The sequence below is a fragment of the Lynx canadensis genome, chromosome B4 (assembly GCF_007474595.2).
Source record: "Lynx canadensis isolate LIC74 chromosome B4, mLynCan4.pri.v2, whole genome shotgun sequence".
In the NCBI taxonomy this organism is placed as follows: domain Eukaryota; kingdom Metazoa; phylum Chordata; class Mammalia; order Carnivora; family Felidae; genus Lynx; species Lynx canadensis.
The window spans coordinates 37,774,233-37,797,355 of record NC_044309.1 but is presented as its reverse complement, the minus strand read 5'-3'; the positions used below and the strand labels follow the sequence as shown (position 1 = coordinate 37,797,355).

Genomic DNA, 23,123 nt, shown 5'->3' with positions numbered 1-23,123 from the left:
ATTGGTGTCTGACGCGGCTGCTCCCGCACGTTATTTATTGATTTACTCTGTCCCCCGGGGAGACCCTCCTGTCAGGAGAGCTGCGACCCGGAACTGAGGGAGGCGGGAAGCGGCGGGGCCACGGGTGGCGGGGCAGAGGGGATGGAGACGAGGACGGTTCAGCAGCCCCCGCCCTGCTCATCAAGCTCCGGGAGCCCCGCAGGGGCCACCCGGCAGGAGGCCAGAAGAGTGGAGGGAGACTCCAGGAGGAGGGGACAGGAGGCAGCGCTTCGAGACCGAGCCCCCCTGAGCCAGCAGCGCCGGCTCAGACAGGCCACCCAGTTCCTGCACAAGGACTCTGCCGACCTGCTCCCCCTGGACAGCCTCAAGAGGCTCGGCACCTCCAAGGACTTGGTGAGGCAGCCCTCTCCCCACCCTTCCCCTCTCTCTTCCTATATCCTGGGGAGGGGGCGGAGGGCCGGAAACTGCAGACCCTAACCTTCAGATCCCCCCTCCCTTGCTGAGAGTGGGGCAGAGGTAGTCCCAGGTGGAGGGGCCCCACCCCGACCATCCTCAGACTCTTCACTGGGGGTGCTCCCGTGGCTCGGTGGCTCTGGGGGCCTAGTCTCCTTGCTCAGTCAGCTTCTCTCACACAGCCCAAGACTTATCTTGGGGGTGATGAGGAACTGTGCTCTCTAGGAGAAGAGGCTTACAAGGACACAGGAACCTTCTGGAGCAGTCATTTACTGCTGGGAGGGCCTGGAGGCCTGGCCAGTTTAGGGTTATGGTTTCTCTCCTGTCCCTAAACAACGGATTCCTTCCTACCAGCTCTGACCATCCATTTGCCTTTTCCCTCCAGAATGGAAGCACTAAGGGCCTCTGTCCTTTCCAGAGCCTCAGGGTTTCATATGGCTCTTGCCTGGGCCACCAGCCCCCTGAGTGCCCCCTTACTTCCTCGTAGGGGCAATGGCCCTTCCAGGCTTCTTTCTTTCCATCTCCCTGCAGCAGGGCCTCCATGGCCTCCAGAGGGAATGGGGTGGGGGTGTAACAAGGAGGTGAGTGGGTCAGGGGCAGCTGCGTACACTCATCCCTCCCCCGCCCCCACCGAGACAGTGGTGAAGAGCATGGGCTTTGGAGCCACGCTGCTTGGGTTCAGATCCTGGCCCTGCCACTTAGTACCTTAGGCAAATTGCTTGATGTCTCTGAACCTGTTTCTTCATCTGCTAAATGAGGACGAAATTAGTAGTATCTCCCTCATGGCGTTGCTGTGGGAGTTGCACGAACTAATGCCTATAAGGGGCTTAGAAAAGAGCCTGGAAAATAGAAAGCATTATCTAAGGTCTGAGTATGATTGTTTCTCCAGCTACGACTCCATTTAGCTTGAGGAAGAAAATAAGCTCTGTAGGGCCCAGAGAAAATGGAACCCTCTGTGGCCTGTGGCTCTTCTAGAAGAAAGGAAGGCTTTTGCTTGGAAGCACACTGTTCCCTCACCCATTTCCTCATCAGAAGGTCTGAGAGGAGGACACTCTTCCAACCTGAAGGGCACGAAGTCAACTCTAGGGGCCTCAGCCAACGCAGCCCCTCATTCCCTTTCCTGACCCAGCCCTACCAGATTCCTCTCAGACGAAATGTTCCTCCTCCAGGAACCCAACCCAGAGGCCAGCAGATTCCCGGCCTCATCCCAGCAGCTCCCAAACAGGAAAAGTGACCAGACCGAGATCTCAGTTCAGGGAACTTCGGGGCTGCTCTTGCACACACACAGAGAGCACAGCTGAGAAACAGGGAGAAACGGGACAGCAGGGAAGCTGGTGCTTTGGCTCCCGGTGGCTAGGACCTCTGAGCCTCTATGGTTTGGAGACCACCCTACATCCATCTGGCCCTGGATTGGAGGCTCTGTTAACATTACCATCCCAGCGTGGCAGATCCAGCCTTCTGATAAGTCCTGAGCTTTTCACCTCACCCCACTGCCTCAGGACGTCCCAAATTGATCTCAAGCAGTTACCTTGTGTGGCTTTGGCAGTGAAGACACAACAGGTTGGGGGGACCCCACCGTCTCCCTCCTTAGGATAACTCTGGAGCAAACCTCACAGCAGTGGGGGCCTGAAGGCTGTGTCCATCGTGGGAAAGGTGGGAGGAGAGCTGGGAACCGCAGAGCTGCTCTTTCTGGCCTGCCCTGGAGTTCACTGCCCTTTTCCCAGACCTGGGTCTCCTGCTGGCAGCCTTGCTGGCGGGAGCAGCAAGTCTCAAGGGGCTCATTAAACCAAGGGTAGAAAAACAATCCCACGTTCCCAAGAAGAAAGGGCAGGTGGAGAAGGATGTGTGGAGCCTGGACAGATAGAGTCATTCTTCAACAAGCATTTATTGAGTGCCTACTGTATGTTAAGCTAAGCCTTGGGGTATAAAGATCTGATGTCACAGGCTCTCTAGGCTAATGGGAGAGTAAAAGCCACAAATAACAACTGTGAGAAGCATGACAAAGGGAGCTAAGAGAAGGGATGCTGGCCCCAGCCTGGCGTGTGGAATGAAGAGTACAAAGAGGTCAGAGAGGGCTTCCTGGAGGAGGTAAACCCTGTGTTAATTATAGGACACACATGGAATTCCAGACTTAGACAAAAACCTCTCTCCCAAATAAAGAGTAGCTCCGGAACAAAGTACGTTGAACCAGTCATCCAGTCTGGCCCACAGAAGAATGAGAGTCGTCTCAGGAAGGGGGTTGAACAGGAGCAAATGTGTGGAGGCCAGGAGCAAGCAGCCTGGTACAAGCGGTACAAGTAGGGTCAATGGGGGCAGATAGGCAGCGAGAAGGACAAGGCTGAGGACGAGGCCGTGACCAGGTCATCTGGGCTGTGCATCCCCTGAAAGTTTGGGCTTTATCATGCAACAGGAAGCAGGCATGCTTTGATGGGAGTTTAAACAGGAGTAATATGGTTAGTTTTGTTTTCCTTTTCTGCTTCTCAGACTTTAACATGCACACGAATCATCAGGGCATCTTATTAGAATGAAGCTTCTGATTCAGTAGGTCATGATTCTGCATTTCTAACAAGCTTCCAAGTGATGGCAAGTGATGTTAAAGCTACATATCTGAGGACCACACTTTGAGTAGCAAGGGCTTTATTTTTCTTAAGTTTATTCATTTATTCTGAGAGAGAGCGTGAGCCTGAGCTGGGGAGGGGTAGAGAGAGGGGGAGAGAAAGAATCCCAAGCAGGCTCCACATCGTCAGTGCAGAGTCTGACATGGGGCTCGAACTCACGAACTGTGAGATCACGACCTGAGCTGAAATCCAGAGTTAGACCCTTAACCGACTGAGCCACTCAAGCACCCGAGTAGCAAGGGTTTTAGATAATCACTGGCTTCAAGCAGGTGTATCTGAGAGACAGCAGTACTGGAGGCCAGTTCTTAGGAACTTAGGGAGGTGGTCCAGTGATCCCGGACAGCTGAGCTGAGGCTTGAATAAAGGCAGTAGTACAAAGCAGGGTTGGACTCTATAAATACAGGAGACAAAGCTGGCAGAACTTAGTAAATTGACCAGATGGAGTGAAGGTGGTTTCAGGCGAGGGATGGTTCAAGCATCCTTGTTTTGAAGATGTGACTTTTTTTCTCTGACTTCCATCACAACATCAACTCTGGGATCTGCAGCCCATTGAAGGATGAGGTCAGAAGGGGAAACAAAGGGGAAAAAAATGTTAAAAATGTGTTGTAGACCTGAGACAAAAAGTTCCCCAAGCATAATACTAGCTCCTGAGAGGTCTTGGCAGTCAATAGGTTGGTCTAACCTAGAATGGACTGTTCTTTTCTCATTTCTTCATTGCTGAGCAATCTATTGGGGTCTCAGCAAAACCGTATGATTTGATACGAGGGTTCACTCTGCTATAATGATGTGACGGCTGGGACTTGGGTAAGATCCTGCCCCTTTCTTACTCCCGTGAGACGCGGGACTGGGGTGGGGTTGGGTTGAACATCGTGGGAGATCTAAGGTGGGAGAGCTGAGTGGCCTGGATACTTGGGTTTAGACCTGTCTGCCCTCTTTGTTTTGTGACGGAGCCAGCAGCCGCACAGTGTGATCCAAAGACGCCTGGTGGAGGGAAACCAGAGACGGTTTCAGGGGGAGTCTCCCCCCGCGCAGGCCCCGATTCACAGCCAGGAGAGCAGGAGGAAGACCAGCAAGACACAGATTCCTGCTCTTCTGGTGAACTGCAAGGTGAGAGGCCTCCCAGGGCACTGGCTTTCATGAATGATCCTGTGAACGGCTCACTTCGGCTCACTTTGCCACTCTCCTTCCTCCCCTGGGTGGTGAGGGAAGGAGGGAGGGAGAAAAAGCACCTCTCCCCTGAGGTTGGACCTAAAAATGGGATCCTGTACATTCTCTACTTTCTACCTCAACCCATCTTCCCTCCGTGCAATTCCACATGTCCGTGCCAACCCTTTTATCAAATGTAATCTCCAAATGCGCACGTGTAAATACTTGCCAGTGTTTCCCGATGACAGCCTCGTCCTCTCTGGACCCATTTGACCACCCCAGTGGTACTGAACACCCACCACTCCTCTGCCACCACTTTTGTGGGGCATTTCCTCTTCCTGCTCTCCAGTCTCTGGCCACATTCTAGAACCTTTTAAAGCCTCAAATGTTACCTCTTCTTTGAAACCTTTTGATTTCCCCAGGGGAGAAAGAGCCTCCCCTCCCTCTCAATATCCAGGACACTTTATTGACAACCCTTTCATAGACCTTAAAACTTTCTACCATGCATTAGTTACATGTCACTTCCCCTACACCTGAGCACAGCATTCATTGGTGTAACTTCCAGCAACATCTCTGGCACATAGCAGGTGCTCAGCAGAAGTCTGGATTGAGAAAATGACATGCATTTGGGATGTCCAAGTGTACCCACAAATGTCTGTATATATCCAGAAGAAAGTGAACCCGTCTGTTTCCGTGGTAAACCTGTCTCTTACCCTCATCTGAACTTCCCGGCGCGACAGCCTGGTCTTCTCACCCCTCCTGTATCCCTCACCTAGACCTCTCTAACCTAAGCCCCCGGCGTCCCAAGAATTCCTCTACACAAACAGATCTCCATTTCTGGTCAAGTGGTTCCCAAGTGTATGATCTCCCCATAGACAGCTCTACTTCCTTTTTTGATTCCTCCATCTAAGAGCCAGTTTTGCCTCAATTGCATGAGTGCCATAAAGATCACTCTGAAAGGCTTGGTTCATTCCCTTCACTCATTTTTGAGAGGGAGTCATTAAAGGGCTGGGAAAGGTGAAGGATCCAAGCCCAATCCATTCTCACTGACTCCCCGCGACCCTCTCTCTCAGTGCCGAGACCAGGAGCTTCGGGTGGCCGTGGACACAGGCACCCAACACAACCAGATCTCGGCTGGGTGCCTCAGCCGCCTGGGGTAAGAGTGCGGCCTAAAAGAATGGATGGGGGATGGGGTTTCTTTAGGGGGGGTGATGAAAATATTCTGATATTAGATAGTAGTGGTAGTTGCATAACTCTATGAATATACTAAAAACCTCTGCATTTATATAAGGGTAACTTTTGCGGTATATGAACTATATACCAATAGAGCTATAATTGGAAAAAAAAAAAAGATTGGATGGGGGCTCTGGTAGAGAAGACAAGGATTCAGACCCCACGTGGGGGCAAGGGATTGGATGAGAACCCACGTGTAGGGGGAGGGGCGTCAGCTGACAAAGGCGTTGGGGTTGGGGGCTGTGGTGGCCATAACCCTTGCTTCCCAACCACAGGTTAGGGAAGAAGGTCCTCAAAGCCCCAGGTGGGGACGTGGCACCTGGGCCCCCCACGCAGGTGGAGCAGCTGGAGCTACAGCTGGGCCAGGAGACGGTGGCCTGCTCAGCCCAGGTTGTGGGTGAGTCCTCCCTTCATTCACAGCCTCTTCTTCCTCTTCCGCCTTCCTCTCCTGGCACCATATGAGGTGCCCCCAATCTCTGGGCCCAGATCCTCAGAGCTGGGGGTGGGGAGGGCAGACAAGGAGTGAGTGCTCACAGGGCACCGTGACTCCTGGGTGCCCTCCAGCCTCTTCTGTTTTCAAACGATTCCTGCAGATGTTGAGAGTCCTGAATTCTGTCTTGGACTGCAGACTCTGCTTTCTCTCAAGGTAAGAAGGATGCGGGCACTTGACCCACATTTGGGGCCTGACCCAAAGGGCTGGGATAAAGAGGTAAAAGGCACAGGTGAGGAAGTGTGGGCCAGCTTCTGATGAGAATGACTCAGAGTTGTGGGATTTCACCTTGCTTCCTTAGAGGTTCCTTATTTGCCCACAAGTGAAGCATAAGAACCAGGTCCCACTTCCCACAACCCCAGAGTTCCAGGTGAATGGAAACAGGGGGATGAGCAAGGAGCAGGGGGCTGGGGGCTGTGGAAAGTGGGGGGGGGGAGGGCTGAGGGAGAGGCTACCTGCTGAGAGAAGCACACATTTCCCCCCACCCCCCACAGTGCTGCATCGACCTCGAGCATGGAGTGCTGCGGCTGAGGGCCCCCTTCCCAGAGCTGCCCTTCCTGCCTCTATACCAAGAGCCTGGCCAGTGACTGATGAACCAGTCAGTCCCCGGGGGAAGGACCTTGCCTCGGGGAAGAGCCATGTTGGGGAGTGGGGCATTACTAGAGCCAGGTACCTGGGACTACCACGTCTGTCCCTTCTGTCACCACCCTGACCCTGCCGTCCCATTGGCCTCAGTCAGCCACATTCCTCTCTGCTTCTCAGCAACTGCCCAATCCTCCAGAAGACTTCCAGAAAGAGGGCCCATGATCTCAGGGGACTGGCCTCCCCGTTCCCCTCCAAATCAGGACTGTGGAAAAGGATGTAAGCGTGGCGTGGTAGGAACCGGCCCAAGTCAAAGGCTGCAGCCTGTACTGTCCTTTACCTGCCTCCGGATCCACCCCACACACCCCTCGGTGGCCTTCACTCCCATGCCTCTCCCTTCCCCTCCTGGGGCTTAGTACCTCTTGCAACTAGACTGCCACATCTCACCCACCAGGGGTCCTGTCCCTGCTGCCGCCTGCCTTTCTGATTCTGCGCACATCTGCTCACAGCTGAGTGGGGGAAGAAACAGGAAACAGAATACTCCGGTACAGTAGAAAGGCGAGTTGGCAGAGGAGCTTCAGAAGCTTTCTCAGTTACTTTTCCTGGGGTTGCAAATGTCAGAAGTCAGTTATTATTTGATTTCCCTGTGCGAAACCTTGGGAGTACCTCTAGCATTTCTCCAGGTGTCTCTCCTCCTCCACTTGCTTTTTTACACATCAGGGGGATGGCGAGGAGCCCTGTTGGGAACTGCCCCCACAAGGTGGACAGGATGGCAGGGCCTGGCCGTACTCAGACTTGGAACCTAACCAGTAGTCTTTCTTATTTCTAGAACTACTCACCTCATTAGACGTTCTTCCTTCCCCTCATCTCTGGCCTCCTGAGCTTGAGCTTGTCTTATTTTGGAATCTTATTTTGATCCCTTGCCAGGCTCTGAGCCAAAGCACAAAAACAAGGAGGCTTTTCATCTTCACTGTAAAGAGAGGAACCCAAACCTTAAGGAGCCAGACACCCTGAGCATCTTTCTGGCAGGTTTGAGTCTCTCAAGTCACGGACGAAGGGGAGAGGAAGACAGTGATGTAACTAACCTCAGCTAGGGAACTAGGACCTTGGGGTGGAAACAAGATTGTGAGCCTGGGGTAGATTAGAGGAGAACCAGCTGCCCTGTGACATCTGGTCTTGCCTTTCCCAGCTGAGTCCCCTGACCTCAAGAGAAGAGGAGGGGGCTCACTACCACACGTGTAATGTGGGTACCCTTGGTCCCTCACTGCCTTGCCCCATAAACTCTGCTTTCCTGGCTCTGCCTGTTCCTTCCTGCCTCCTGCTGCTTCTATAACCGCAGACCCCGGACCCAGTGGCAGGCCTTCAGCCCAGCTGCTTCTCCACTTGAATAAACACCTGTTTCTCTATGCTCATGTCCTTCTCTGGTTTCCCTCCATGTCGATCAGAGTCCGAATTGGTAACTCTGCCCTTATTCCCTTACAGAAAGGTGATGTGAATGTGGACCTTTCCCCAGGTTGACCCGTCTGGCTGGGTTAATATAATTGAGAGCAATGGCTTTCTGACTCCTCTGAACACAACTCACAGCAGGAAATACATTTTACAGAGCAGTTAGCATACACACGCACATGCACATGCACATGTACAGTTATAACAAAACAATACTTCCCTATGCTGTGAGTATGACTCTCTAATATTTTTCCTTCTATTTTATTCTACCCCATTTCGTTTATTCAAACAATGCTGACCACAACCCACCAAAGAATCGCAGCCTGTAACGTGAAAAACACTAACTAACGGTGCACAGAATCGAGAGCAGAAGGAATATAAATGGTCCAAGATAGAATTCTGATTGTGGTCTGGATCATAAACCCGCATTGGATTCTAAAGGTGTTTTGGGGGGATGTGGGGGCAAGGCCCACAAAGTTGCACAAGCAACATGGCAAAATGAGAAAGTGCTAGCCCAGTTTCTTTGGTAAAAAGAAGACAATCATCTCAGCGTTGCTGGGAACAATTAAGACCAGACTGTAAGATGATTAAAGACCCCTGCTTCAAAAGCAAAACAGTGTGCCATTCCTGTAATAATACCTAATGTCAGTGACTTGGAGCTGTGCCATGGAAGACGGAGCTTGGGATGCGGGGAGCCCTTATCTCATTGCCCTACTGGCTCCGAAGCCTGGTTTCCTTATAGGCATCGGAGCCATGCAAAGGATCTGTGCTCCCTCCTCATGAACAAGTCTGTTTTCCACACAATGAGAGTTGGAAGGGGGGGGGGGGGGGCGGGGTCTAGGAAGGGGGCAGTCCCAGATGATGTGGAATGAGGCTGGGGTTCTATGATTCTGCTGATGTGATGGGTGAGGTACATAAGGAAATAGGGCCGAGGGCCAACTCGCCTCTTCTTTCACCAAGGAGACCATGAAGGCTATAGTTCACAGCTTCCCTAAGGTTGCTGCCATCTTTCCACGCTCCTCTGTGATGTCTACTCCCAATCCTGCCAGCACTATGGATACCTTGGGGGGTGGGTTGGTTCAGGAGGCTCCTTCTTCAGCTAAGAGGGCAAGTCCAGCTAGGTGGGATCGTGGAGGCTTGCAGGAGCACATTGTGGGGGCTGGTCTGGATGGTAGAGGGTTTGGTGAAGCAGGGCGCGGACAGCTGGGAGGTCATCAGGATCTGAGGGCAAGAAAGGGGCGGTTCAGAGGCTGTGGATCTGTGGGCACCTGGCACGGGGCTTCTCGGGCCCGAAGCACTCCTGGGACTCACCCACGCCCAGCTCCTGCAGCAGGCTCTGGAACTCTGGCTCAGCCTCCAGCAGCTTCAGCAGATTGGTCGACTCCATCCGCTCAAGCTGCACCTCCCAGTACACATAGATCTTCTGGTTGAACGTGACGTACACGAGGCAGGGGCTGTTGCGGCCCTCCTTGCAGGCATACAGGCCTGCAGGGTGTGGGGGTGAGACAAAGGTCAGAGAATTTGAGTCCCAGTGGGGAAGGGCAGAGAACAAGATGCAGGCCTTGGAGTCAGCAGTTTGACCCTCCCACAGACGTCAAGCAGAAAGCTAAAGGCCCTCTTTTTTTTTAATTTTAAAAAAATGTTTATTTATTTTTGAGAGACAAAGCATGAGTGGGGGAGGAGCGAGAGAGAGGGAGACACAGAATCTGAAGCAGGCTACAAGCTCCAAGCCTGTTGCGGGACTCAAACTCCCAAACTGTGAGATCATGACTTGAGCCAAAGTCAGATGCTTAACCGACTGAGCCACCCAGACGCCCCTAAAGGCCCTCTTTCTAATCCATTTGTGTTGGGAACTCAGTAAAATAGGTAAAATACCTCCCCATTTCGGATATGAAAAAACACCATGGGGGGCACCTGGGTGGCTCAGTCGGTTAAGCGTCTGACTTCGGCTCAGGTCATAATCTCACAGCTTGTGAGTCTCAGCCCCGTGTCGGACTCTGTGATGGCAGCTCAGAGCCTGGAGCTTGCTTCAGATTCTGTCTCCCTCTCTCTCTGCCCCTTCCCTGCTTGCACTGTGTCTCTCTCTCAAAAATAAATAAACATTAAAAAAAAATAGGCATTGAGTTATGGTAAGATGGCTTAATAAATTTAAAAAAAAAAGAAAAAAAACCCACAAGGCAGAATGGCCCCACAAAAGTGCTTTGCTGATTTTCCCATCTTAGTGATAGCCTTGGAGGAATGAAGGACAGTTTTGGTAGTCCAAGGGGTAGATTAGCAAAACACGATCAGAAACTAAAGCTGGGCACCTGGGTTGCTCAGTTGGTTAAGTGACCCAACTCTTAATTTCAGCTCAGGTCATGATCTCACAGTTTGTGAGCTCTCTCTGATAGCATAGAGCCTGCTTGGGATTCTCTCTCTCTCTCTCTCTCTCTCTCTCTCTGAAAGAAAGAAAGAAAGAAAGAAAGAAAGAAAGAAAGAAAGAAAAGAAAAGAAAGAAAAAGAAAAGAAACTAAGGCTTCTCTTTGGTGGCAGTCCCTTCTTCAAAGGCATTTTAACCTTCTGGGTCACTGGAGTACGTACACCAGAGCGCTGTACAATTCTTACCATTTCAGCAACCAAAGATCTCCCCATGTCACCTGAAAAAGCCAGGACTGCTTTCCAAGTCCCTGATTTGTAACAAATGCAAATTGTCTGGGAGAATGCTCCTCACAGAGTTCTGACATGCTCAGATGGGAGAGAACTTTCCCATGCCTTCACACATCCCAGACGGGCAGATGCTAAGAACTCATCCCATTCTTTAAGATATTGAGAGATGAACCTGTCACTGTCTCTCATTCCTTATTTAAAACTGTGCAGACGGTAATTCAGTACCCACCATCACCCTCTAACAAAAGTGCTGAAGAGCTCATTTGTTTATGAAGACGCACGTTAGGGGACACAGAGAGAGTAGAAATGAGAGGCATACAAGTGTGGTTAGAGAGGGTCCATGGGGTGGGGTCCCACCTGCACAGAAGGCTCGGATATTCTCGTCCACTTGGAAGCGGACGACGGTGCGGTTGTGATCAATGATATACGTCTGTCCATCCCAGGCACAGGCAACCACCTCCTCATGCCCATTGCCCTGAAAAAGGCCAGAGACAAGGATGCAGGGGTGGCAGGGAGCTGGTAAATAGAAGAGCCCGAACGATGGGTCTGGATAGCACATAAAGGACTTGTGGACCTAGTTCTGGGTGACCAACAGCCGGGAAGGAAAGCAGCCCTAAGTTTCTTACTGAACTTCCTCCGTGAGCCAGTCACCAAACAACTGATGAAAGAGACACCATTATTCCCAATTTTATATGGAGGAAACTTCAGCTTATAGAAATGAAGTCGCTCACTTGTGGTCACACAGCATAGAAGGGAGGCAGCACAGAATCAGGACTCAAACCCAGGCCTGTTCTACCGACTTCAAAGCCTCGTGCCTTTTCTCCTACCATCACACATGCACAACGGCAAAGTATGCCCCCGTGTCGCAGATTCTGGGGCTGCAGCCTTGGTAAAGAGAGGCTCATAGATAGACGAGAAAAAAAATTACAGAACATACATCTGGAGTTGAGGCCAAAAACTCACTTCTGGACCCTAATAAATTATTTCTCTTTGGAGCCATTACTCCTGGAAAAGTTGCCGCCGAGAGATTCCGCGGCAGTGCAGAGATGGTACTAAGCCCTGAGAAGTTAGGAAAAAGACTCACTTGAGACGCAGTTAAGAGTCTGTCTGAAGAGACTTAGATAAACATCGAGAGCGAACTGTGAAGTGAGAATGGACTCATTTGCATCACATCTCTCCACGTGAAGAAGGTAAGAATGTTCCTCTCACCGTGACATCCAGTTTCTCTAGGGCAAAAAGCTGATGATCCACCTGCACTGACCACAGCAGCTTGTCCGCTTCCTCCATGAGCTTCAGCGTCCCTGCAGGGTGACAGGCAGGCCGGGGTGGGCAGGACAAGGACCCCTGAGCACACCCCACAGGCACACAGCCTCCTGCCCCAGCAGGAACTCACCATCCAGGGTGCAGAGGGCAAAGAGGCCGGAGCCACCCATCTCAGAGTTGTGGCCTGCAGGAGGGACAGAAGGACAGGAATAAGAAAATGTGAAGGGTAGGGCAAGGTCAGAGCACACAGGGTGGGGTGAGAGGCGGCCCAAGGTAGGGAGGAAGGGAAGGCCCAGCATCTTCCCTCTCCCAGGACTGATGCTTGCCCCTCAGCTCCCTCCTGAGTCCCCATCCCACCTTCACCTCGTTTGATGTTGCCAATGAGGTGGGTGGAGACATTCTTGTTGTGGATGCGGCCGGAAGTCTGGTGCAACATGACATCTCGGGCAGCCGGGGCCTCCCTGTGTGGGGGTGGGGTGGGGTGGGATGGATACTAAGTGGGGACCAAATGAGCCTAGTTCTGCAGGACGTTTGTGGCCCCGATCTCTGTACGAACTTCTAGAATGTGAATCAGCCTGGAAATCTATTGCTGACCCTGTCTGGCCCATGTGGTGAGTAGAAAAGAGAGGGACAGAGCTGCCAAGTTAGAATCTTGGAATCTTTTCCAGGTGCTACGAGGTTAAAGCCCAGGATTTCCTGGGTCCCGAAATCATTTTCCTTAATGGGGCAAAGGTGCTGTGCCAGGACCCAGCCGAAGCAGCTCTGCCCACTGCAGTCCTGTCCACTGCCAGTGCATCCAGGAGCCCATCTAGATTCCACACAACCACACCATCCACAGGTCTGCGCCCTTACCTGCTGCCCTCCGGGGCCCCCTCAGAGGTGGGAGGGGGCCCGGTGTCCTTGTTCCAGGTACACAGGAGAATGGCGTAAGCACAGCCCGGCTGAGACACCATCAGTTCAGGAACACCCAAGGGCCCTGGAGTCACTGAAAGACTGTCCACCTGCACCAGGGAACAAGGCCTTAAAGGGGGCTGGGGACAGAAATGGGACCCTGCCGAGAGCATGGGAGAGAAGTGGGGCAGGGGCCCTGGGAACAGTATCCCAGGCTTGCGGGGCAACAGCAGGAGGAAGAATTTGAGTTTGTAGGGTTCCTGCCTCGTGCCATCGTCTCCACATAGCCCATCTGCTTTCCACTGTGCATGCCTCAACCAGGGTCCACACTCTGACACAAAGCACATCACACCCTCAAGCACACTCTTAACTCTTAGCCTGGTGCTCTTTGCCTCTTATTAGTAATTTTCCCCTAAGACCCTGATTTGAAACTCTCTTCTTTGGATTTCTCTCAACAAGGAGATTTTCCCTTCCTCCCACTCTAAACCCTGACCCACGACTGTTCTCTCAAGAGGGCCCCTACAGGAGGGCTTCCTCCCTGCTCCCTGGGCTCCCTGAGCAACCCCCGCTCAGCCTCTCACCTGACCCTCCAGTGTCCACTTCTTGAGTGACACCAGCTGCCCTGTTGGATGTTCAGTGCCTTCACCCAGATCTTCCCAGCGGAAAGCCCGTACCACACGGTCCGTGTAACCGACCACCAGCTCACAACACCCATCTCCATCTGTGGGTCCAGAAAGTAGGACGAGTTTGGAGCCACATGCGTGTTCATCAGCTTGAATCCTACACACACGTCCTCTCCGCCCCCTGCTAACATCACCAGCGTTTGCGCCGAAACCCGGTACAACTTCAGACCCCAAGAGCTGCGCTAGTCCCCTCACACACTTTGTGCTGTGCTTCTTCCCTCAGACACAAAACTCGGGTGTCCTGATTCATGCCACATACCATCACCTTCGTGACAGCTTCTGGCCGAAACATCAGCCCTGTATCTGTACGACTCACTCCCTTGCCACTTTCAGTGTCTGATCAAATGTCACCTTCCCAGAAAGGACTTTCCAGATAACTCCATTTAGAATTGGTAGCTCTACTTCTCTACCCTGACACTCCCTAGCCTCTTTCTGTGGCTTATTTTCTCCACGGCACTTACTACATTCTAATATACTATTTAATCTTCTTAAAATATTTTACACTGTTTATTTTCTGTCCTTCCTAGGAAAGGTCCAAGAAGGCAGTGATTCTTGTCCATTTTATTCACTGCTGCAATCACAGTGCTTAGAATGATAACTAGTTTATAATGGGAGCTTAGTAACTCAACATAAAATGCATAATAATTGCACCCATGAATACTAACTACCTCCCTGAATCCCGTGACATCTGCTCTACTACCCATTGACTCCTATTCCCCTGGCTGCCTGCGGAGACAGCCATGCCCACCGATGTCGCTGATCAGCATGACCTTGGTGTTGGCAGGGATGTGCTGCTTGAAGACTGGATGCTGCTCCTCTCCCATTAGGGTCTCGTGGTGCCCAGAAGCATCCAGGGCCTTGGTAGGCGTCAGGTCACACAGGTGAAACCATCCCTCAGCACTCACCGCCACCACCAGGTTCTGGGAGAGGCAGAGGCATAGGAGGGATGGCTGGGGAGGGAAGTTTGGGCACAAGCCTGGTCGTTAAAGGACAGAAGTGAGGGCTAAAGCCTTTAACTCTCAACTGATTTCCACCAGGAGAGGGGGAGCAATCTAGGCAAAGCCTTGGAGTTCTACCGAAGTCCCAACGTCCCCTAGAGTTCTTACCTTTCCTTTATTACAAACATCTCCAACCCCAACACAAGTCAGCTGCAAAGAAAAGGGGAGACATGCTGAAGGAGACCAGTACTCTCTAATCTCAGTGAAGCAAGGAGAGGGTTTGCTAACTACCATCATTTGCTGAAAAGTTGTGCCACATGACCTACACGGATAGTTCATGTTAATCGCGTTCTTGTGCTCTAAGTCTGGTTTACCTAGAGCAGTAGGGAGACCTCAAGTAGTTAAGTCTGTCTGGGCTGAACAAGACAAAACAAAAGATATATCTAATACAACCAATCTATCATATTTCTAGACTTATGCAAAGTATTACCCCCATTTTGTACTATACTTTATGAGATCAGATGACCTTGGCAGTTTTTAAAGTACTGAGAGCCACGTGGAAACAGAAGATAAAAAACAACCCACCAGCTGGAGGCGCACTGCCCAGCGGCTTCCCTCCCTGAATGGAATGAACCCTGAAGCAGTGGCTGGCTGAATAGCTGGTGAACTGGGACACACTGGTGGGTTTCTGTATGGCTCAGCCTTGATAGTCCCTGCACAGAAAGGATCCTTCTGCCCCTTACGCCCCAGGAAGTTGAATACTGACCATGCCCTGGCAGGAACAGGTGAGCCACGGCCGGCTGTCATCATTCTTATACACAAACAGCTTCCCGCTGGTGTCCCCCACCACCAATTCATTTAACTTCAAACAGAGAGAGAAGACAGTGTTAGGATGGGATCCTATGGAACCACCTGAAGCTTTTCTCTAGGCCCATCCTGGGGACATCATAAGACCTTAATTTGTATCTTCGCCAACTTTAGTAAAAATCTTTTGCAACCAACAAAGCCACAGTTTTCCAGTTTCTTTTTTTTTTTTTTAATTTTAGGGATAAGCATTGGGTGTTGTATTGAAACCAATTTGACAATAAATTTCATATTTAAAAAATTTTTTTAAGTTTATTTATTTTGAGACAGCAAGCGCGGCCTTGAGCGGGAGAGGGGTAGAGAGAGGGGGAGAGAAAAATCCCAATCAGGCTCCACATTATCAGCGTGGAACCTGGTAAGCCTGATGTGGGCTTGAACTCACGAACCATGAGATCATGGCCTGAGCTGAAATCAAGAGCCGAAATTAACTGAGCGAGCCACCGGGCACCTCTCCCAGAGTTTCTTTTTTTCCCTGTCGGGGTGTGTGTGTGTGTGTGTGTGTGTGTGTCAGAGGAGGATAGCAGAATGGGGCAACACGGAATCTATGACTCTTCCCAGAAAAGTCTGACAAGTGAATAGCTCCATGACCCGCTTGCCTGATTTCAGCTCTTCCAATCTGTCCATTGCCAATGGGACATGTTTTGAAAACAACCTAGAACATTGAACTTTTGGAAAATTGAACTTCAGACCACGTACTTAATCAAGGGCCAAATAAAAAGACAAGGTCAGCTCTGGGGGCCCTCCTTCCTCTACAAACATCTCCAACCCCAACACAAGTCAGCTGCAAAGAAAAGGGGACCTTTTGAACTTGGTGTGTATGAGTGAATATATACAGGGGATGGAGGTGCTGGAGGGGACAGCACGAAGGGGTTGCTGGTGTCAGCCTCCTCTGTGCTCTGGGCTTCTGGCGCCCCCAAGTGGTGGCCCAGCTCTCAGGAGGGGGGTTCCCTGAAGGGAGTCTCTTCCTATTTGTATTTGGGTACTCCATTTCCCAGTCATTCGGCAAAGGCTGCCTGCCTTTCTAGGGGTAAACAGTGATAACAAGGTAGCACCAAACCCTGTTTCCACAAGTGGCTTTCTGATTTCCCCTGTTAAGGAGTGGGAGGGTGGTGGGGAGGGAAGGGGTGGAAGGGTGGGCAGCCAACACCCCCTTCCTATTCTCAAAATAGAGTGAATATCAGATTCTCAAGAGATTTAATTCTAAAGGCAACAAAGACATAACAGGTCACAAGTAAAGTTAAAAATGAATTGGGATTTATCAATGATTTACTTGATTTGAATCTTCGATTTATTTTTTTAATAGTTATGGGAATTATACTATATTATTATATTATATTATATTATATTATATTATATTATATTATATTATATCTGGTGGGAATATTAGATCACAGAAGCATAAAACAAGTTTATTGACATTAAACTCTCTCCACCTGATGTTTCCATTTCGGCTGCTCCAGAGGACTTTGGTAGACACACCAGGGGCAGGCTGCATAGCACAGAGGCTCAGTGCAGCTGCCTGGATTTGAACCCAGCTCTCTATGCTTAAATTTTGTCATCTATAAAACAAAGATCATAAGGGTATTTACTGAATAAAGTTGTTCTAAGAACTGAGCTAACAGAGGAAGGCCTTTAAAAAAGTGACTGGCAGGGGCACCTGGGTGGCTCAGTCAGTTAAGTGTCCGACTTTGGTTCAGGTCATGATCTCACAGTTCATGGGCACTGTGCTGACGGCTTAGAGCCTGGAGCCTGTTTCAGATTCGGTGTCTCCCTCTCTCTCTGCCCCTGCCCCACTCCCACTCTCTCTCAAAAGTGAAGAAACAATAAAAAACAAACAAACAAACAAACAAACCAGTGACTGGCATACAGCAAGCACTAATACCAAGTGGTTTTCAGCCTCTAGTTAAAAGGCCTCCATGGCTAGGGACCCTGGTATCTTTCACACAATCTATTCTTTTTTTATACATCCATTCAGCAAATGCCATAGTCCATACCAGCACCTCAGTAAATGTTTGCTTTTCTTTTAAATTAAATTTGATTTAAAAAAAATTGTTTTTTCATTTTTGAGAGAGAGCATATGTAGGGGAGGGGTAGAGAGAGTAGGACGGAGGACCTGAAGTGGGCTCTGTGCTGAGCACAGAGAGCCCAATATGGGGCTCGAACTCATGAAGCATGAGTTCATGACCTGGGCTAAAATCAGACACTTACCTGACTGAGCCACCCAGGTGCCCCAAATTCAATTTAATCTGAGAGAGAGAGAGAGTGCCAGTGGGGGAGAGGGGCACAGAGAGACAGAGACAGAGAGACAGAGGGCGAGAGAATCCCAAGCAGGCTCCATGCTCAGTGAGGAGCCCAGCACAGGGCTTGACCCCATGACCCTGGGATCATGACCTGAGCCGAAATCAAGAGTTGGACACTCAACTGACTGAGCCACCCAGGTGCCCTGATAAATGTTTAATTACTAGACAATTAACAAAAAAGATTTTAAGAAACAGAGAAAAATCAGAATGAAAGGGAATGCTCAGTCAGCCCTTGAGTTTCCAGGTAAAGGTAGATAGTGAGTTAGGGGTACAAAGATAAATGCCACAGACTCCCTACTGAGGGGGACCTTACAGTTTTAACAAGGGCACAGACATGGGTATGGTAAGAGCAGTGACCAAGTAGATGTGGCCCAGCCAGGCAATGACAAGCAAGACCAATCAATGACACTGAGGCAATGGCTGGCCTCCTGGAAGAGGACATTTCCAAACTAGCCCATCTGCTTCCCGGCAGCTATAATGCTTCCCAGCAGTTCTGCTCCCCTGCGGCTGATCCTGGCTCTGGCCTCTGGAGGTCACTCACGGACGCTAAGAAACCCCAGCTAGAGGGTACAGTCGCCATATAATACTAAAGGAGGCAGGAGGAGAGATCTCTGGTCTGCTATAGCCTTCTAGAGATTTTCCCCTGGTGTAGCCAGGCTTCCATGGGCAGTCCTACAGGGTGTGCATTCTATTCCTGGCTTCCCCTCCCCAACAACTTACCAGGAAACAAATTAGTTTCAAAGAACGTTAGGCTAATGATTTATGAGGATGAAATAAGTCTTTTTCCTGCCCCAAATGCTGAACTAATAACAGCGTTTCTATCCACACTCATGCAGGCTGAATGTACCACGTGCATACATACATGTACCACTAGGCAACGCTCTCAACTACTTGCCCTTCTTTCAATTATATTTATCAATAACATGCAAAACACTTCAAATTGCTTTGAGACAAATAATCACATTTGCTTTCCATAACAATCCTCATTTATTCAACAAACATCTGAGTACCTACTATGTGCCAGGCACAATTCTAAGTGTTGGGAATATAGCAGTGAAAAAGCAGATAAATCCCCAGCCTTATGGAGCTTACAACTCAGGGTTAAAAAAAAAAAAAAAAAGTAGTACAATATATCTAATATTGTAGAACTGAGTGTATTGGTGCAATCTACTCAGAAAAGTACAATTTCCAAAAAAGCTGATGCCATGAAGCTACGAAAAAAGGCAGGTATTTTTCCCTTTTAAACAAAGAAGACCATCAGATAACACGGAAAATCATGTACGCCTAAAGTCACTCTGTTAATTTACTATTTGAAAATGCCTCTCTTGATTTTCTCATAAAATTGTACTGCTTGGCATATTACGAAATGTGAAAGTCCAAAAAACAATACAAATTTATGAGAATAACTCCTTCCTCCCTACAGGGAGTAGAGCCAAAAGAGGCTTCATAAAATATCTTCTCTATGACAGCACAAAGGAGGCTGGGGGCAGGGGTATGTTTTAGCCCTTTTTTCCCCCAGGGAAGAGAGCACAGAACAGTTAGGGACGTGAGGATGAGAAGCCGGCAGAATAGGAAGGTGGGGCAGAGGGTAGGAGAGGATGGCAATAAGGTGCTTTGCATTAAAAATAGGGAATAATGAATGAAAAGAGTCTGTTAAGAGTGTCTCACACCAGCAACAGCCCCCATCCCCTCTGATGCTCCACCTCAAAACTCTACATATTTTCATCAGTGCACCTCCTTACATTTCGTTGTTCTGGTGACTATCACCCTACCTGACTGTGAGCTAGCTGAGGGCTGGGACTGTCCTGTTCATTTTGGAATTCCCAGAATATAGCAGAGTCCTTGGCGCACACAATGGGCACTTGAATAAACATTTGCAGAAACAGAATCAAATACTAACAACACTAACACTTGGTGTTAACTGTGGGCCAGGCATAGTTCTACCTGCTTTATCTGTATTAATGCATTTCAACAACGAGAAAAAGAACAGCTGCGGAGATGGTAGATGTCAATTGTTTTTGTAATCCAACCAAGGTGTAGCGCTTTCAAGTTGCCATACGCTTGGTGTACTATGCAGCAGGCATTACAGAAACCAGGCATTACAGAAACTCGGCATTAGGAATGGGGTGGTGGGGTGGAGAGGCAGAAAAGTACAGCAGTGTGTTCCGGCGCAAGGAGCCACGTGTAAGAGCAGCAAAGGCGCGTTTTAAGCTTCTATGGAGGCTTCGAAAGGCAAAGTGATTTGAGGTGATGCCCCTGCGTAAGGAAAGAAGCAGTGAGCCGGGATATCTGGCCACCGGTTTACCAGGCTCCTACTGTGAACCAGTTACTGACTTAGGCAAAGGATCAGTTATCTATGTCCCTAAAAGAACACCAGGGCAGGGAAGCAGTGCAATTCGGACCTGACTTCCAGGCACCTAAGCTATCTGCCAAGTTCTCCTTAGGTCACCGCGCAGCCCCACCGCGCACGCGCTCCGCCCCCCCCGCACGCCTAGGGCGGCTTCTCCATTTCCCCGGCCCCGCCCTACCCTGGCGCAGAGCCAGGTCGCGTCTCTCGCAGTGCGCATGCACTGACCGTATCGTTATCGACGTCTCCGAGGCAGATCGCGTGCGGAAAGAGGCTCCCGCTAAATTCCAGGGCCACGCGTTGCACGTAGCTAACCGACCTCATCTCACTTGCACGGGCCGAGGGACCGGGGAGGCCCGCTAAATGTTCCCCGAGCCCCTCCTGAGAGCAGTCCAAGCGGAAGGCCAGCCAAAGCGGAAAGTCACGTCACCGCTCAAGCCTCCAATTGCGGCCTTTCTCGCTTAACCTGGAAGAGGAGGTGGGTCTTCCTAGCCCTCTGAACTTGGGGGCGGGCTTATCTGATGTGAGTGACAGGGGCATGGGCCACTCCTAGCCTGGGTAGACCAATCTTGATGGGGGGGGGGGGGGATCTGTTCCCCAGGCAACAGGCTGTCCGGGGTTAGACCTAATAACCTTGACCTCTTCCTTTGTTGCCCTAGCATTGAAGTCTCCAGGCCATTAGACTAAACCAGGGAATCATAATAATCGTAATAACTGACAACTGTATGGTTTCCAACAGTGTTTTTGTGTTTTATTTTTTTTTTTGAAACAACTATAAGTTACCTGTTAGGAGCCCTGCAAACAATGTAGTGAATTGAACCAGCATTTAAAAAAAAAAACAATAGAATAGAAAATACCAAGTGACTCTAGAGTAGTAAGTATTCTTTTTGTGAAACCTTTGTTTCAATTGTAAATATTTATATATGTATATTTTATATACTGGCTTATCACGTGAAAATGACTTTTTAAATGGTGTGTGTATGCTTTTGTGGTCCTTAGTTAGAAAGGTCCTTAGTTACACTTGCTGTAAAGCACATTTCATGTATATTGTTTCACGTAATGAGCACAACAACCCTGAGAGCTTGTATTATTATTCAGTATTTTTGGATGAGAAAAACAGGTTCAGCAAGATTAAGTAAGTCTTTCTTTGGGGTGCCTCATCAATCAGGGCATCAGAAGTATTATTTGCAAAATTCTGTAGTTGTTCAATACACTTTAAAGTTCAGATCTGCAGCTCTAGGCCAATTATGCACTGGTTTTTCAGGAGCCAACATTGTAAAAATAATATCTACCTCACCTGGGGATGTTGGACCAGGGGCTGGTCCCGCTTTCTATATCTGAGCATGATGGGAGAAGGCACTGAAAAGCAGGACATTTTTGCCTGGGAGTGTGAGAGGGGGATGACACATTTGGTCCCAGAGGTCCCAATGGATCTGACAGCCAGGTAAGATGAAAACAAGGAAGAGCAAACAAAACGGTAAACAGGAGGCAGTCTAGACAAACGCTGGGGACTGCAGATACCTTCATGTTTCTGTTTTTGGTGATACATATACTGTGGGGTTGGCCGGGTCTATTCAAAGGTACTGTGTCACACAGGTGTACCTAATGCTTTAAATATATTATCTAATTACGGAGGGGCTGCATGCAACCTCTGGCTACCATGTCTCTATCCTTCTCCCATTGTAGCTGAAACCTTAAGCTTCATTGTTGGTTTTAAGGGGTAGGAAAATAAAAAGCCAATTTAAAAATGTTTACCTCTCTATGTAAAGTTAAAATGTTTTGGGTTCTGTTTCTTCTCACTGTTATTTCTTCATTGTTTTCTCTTCTTCCAGCCTTTTGAATGAAACTGTAAAATAAATAAATAAATTCATAAATAACCCAGGGCAAAACTGCTTCTGCCACCAAGTGCCCTGGCCTGACCCAGTTTTCTGAAATTATACCCTGACCCAGCACTTTGCAGTGCCTCAGTTTTATCTTCTCCATTACTTGAGTTTCTTGTTCTTGACCTTTCTGTGCCAAGGGGCACCTGCTAATGTTTGTCCTGTAGGTCATGTCATTATGATATTATGTTACATGGCAACTTGGATACCATGCCTTTTAGCTTTTGTCAAGAGAACCAAATGAATTTAGAAAGGGAGGAAAGATAAGTCTTCAGGAAATATGACATGGACCAAGTCCCTCTCCCCACTGTGTGTCAATTACTGTAACTGCCTTGTGTTATATTCACAGTAAGTGGAACACAGGGGTTGCACAGCCATGTGGACAGAGCCCTGGTTCCACAAGGAGCACCCATGTTCTTGACCCTTTCTAGGGGGATGGTTGGTGGGTCTCCACCGGCACCATCTAGAGCTCGCCTTTTTAATATTTTTTTTTTTCAACGTTTATTAGAGCTCGCCTTTTTATTTTTTTTTAAATTTTTTTTTTTTCAACGTTTATTTATTTTTGCGACAGAGAGAGACAGAGCATGAACGGGGGAGGGGCAGAGAGAGAGGGAGACACAGAATCAGAAACAGGCTCCAGGCTCTGAGCCATCAGCCCAGAGCCCGACGCGGGGCTCGAACTCACGGACCGCGAGATCGTGACCTGGCTGAAGTCGGACGCTTAACCGACTGCGCCACCCAGGCGCCCCAGAGCTCGCCTTTTTAAAGTCAAGCACTCTTCTAGTATCAGTTTTGGCTTACTCCCCAGAACTGCCTAACCAGGCCATCTTCCTGGTTAGATGACATGGTACAGTTGTGTGGGTAGTGGCATAGTCTTTACCAACCAGCCAAATGGTAGCTTCAGTAGAAACCTGCTATGGGAGTGGGGAGTGGGGGGGAGGTGTTAGGTGGGAAGGATTTCTAGGGAGATTCTTTGTCCACTGCTTCCTCCAGGAGTAGACCCCAGTAGAGGGGTCCAAGTTCTGTCTGCTTAGGAAGGCCAGGTAAGAAATAGGACCTTTAAAACTTTCTACACAGCTTTCTATACGTGAAGTCCAGAGTCACTCACCATCCTGGGGGGGCAGGGCCTAGGGCTTCCTAATGGGCTCAGTTTGAGACTTCCTCATTCTCCTTCGTGATCTACAGTGCACCTTAGCATACTAAAGGTTCTGAGAAGTCCTCAAAGACAGAAACCTGTTTCTCAGACTGACTTGACCCAGAAATTAGGTAGAATTAACAGTGTGGGCAGCCCTGCTCTGAGTGAAATGCTGTTATTTGCTGCTCTCCTTTTGAGTCCCACCCCC

At 49.6% G+C, this 23,123-nt stretch overlaps 2 protein-coding genes across 3 annotated transcripts; one reads left to right on the top strand and one right to left on the bottom strand.

Annotated features, from left to right (window-relative positions):
• Window positions 1–6,527, top strand: NRIP2 (nuclear receptor interacting protein 2). Its single transcript, XM_030321479.1, has 6 exons — window positions 1–393; window positions 4,026–4,178; window positions 5,291–5,373; window positions 5,726–5,847; window positions 6,044–6,096; window positions 6,435–6,527. The coding sequence occupies exons 1-6, from the start codon at window positions 142–144 to the stop codon at window positions 6,525–6,527; spliced, it is 756 nt and encodes a 251-aa protein (XP_030177339.1). The 5' UTR covers window positions 1–141.
• Window positions 2,346–20,380, bottom strand: ITFG2 (integrin alpha FG-GAP repeat containing 2). Of its 2 annotated transcripts, none has more exons than XM_030321478.2 (13): window positions 20,129–20,380; window positions 15,156–15,251; window positions 14,558–14,599; window positions 14,200–14,371; window positions 13,350–13,489; window positions 12,730–12,878; window positions 12,241–12,338; window positions 12,008–12,061; window positions 11,824–11,915; window positions 10,972–11,089; window positions 9,280–9,453; window positions 9,030–9,189; window positions 2,346–3,610 (listed from the first exon to the last, which is right to left on the bottom strand). In XM_030321478.2, exons 1-12 carry the CDS (start codon window positions 20,222–20,224, stop codon window positions 9,086–9,088), a joined length of 1,335 nt encoding a protein of 444 aa, XP_030177338.1. In that variant the 5' UTR covers window positions 20,225–20,380; the 3' UTR covers window positions 2,346–3,610; window positions 9,030–9,085. The 2 variants fall into 2 exon arrangements, with proteins under 2 accessions (XP_030177338.1, XP_030177337.1); XM_030321477.1 differs by having other exon boundaries at window positions 3,225–3,610; window positions 12,235–12,338; window positions 20,129–20,323.
• Between the last annotated feature and the right edge of the window lie 2,743 nt (window positions 20,381–23,123).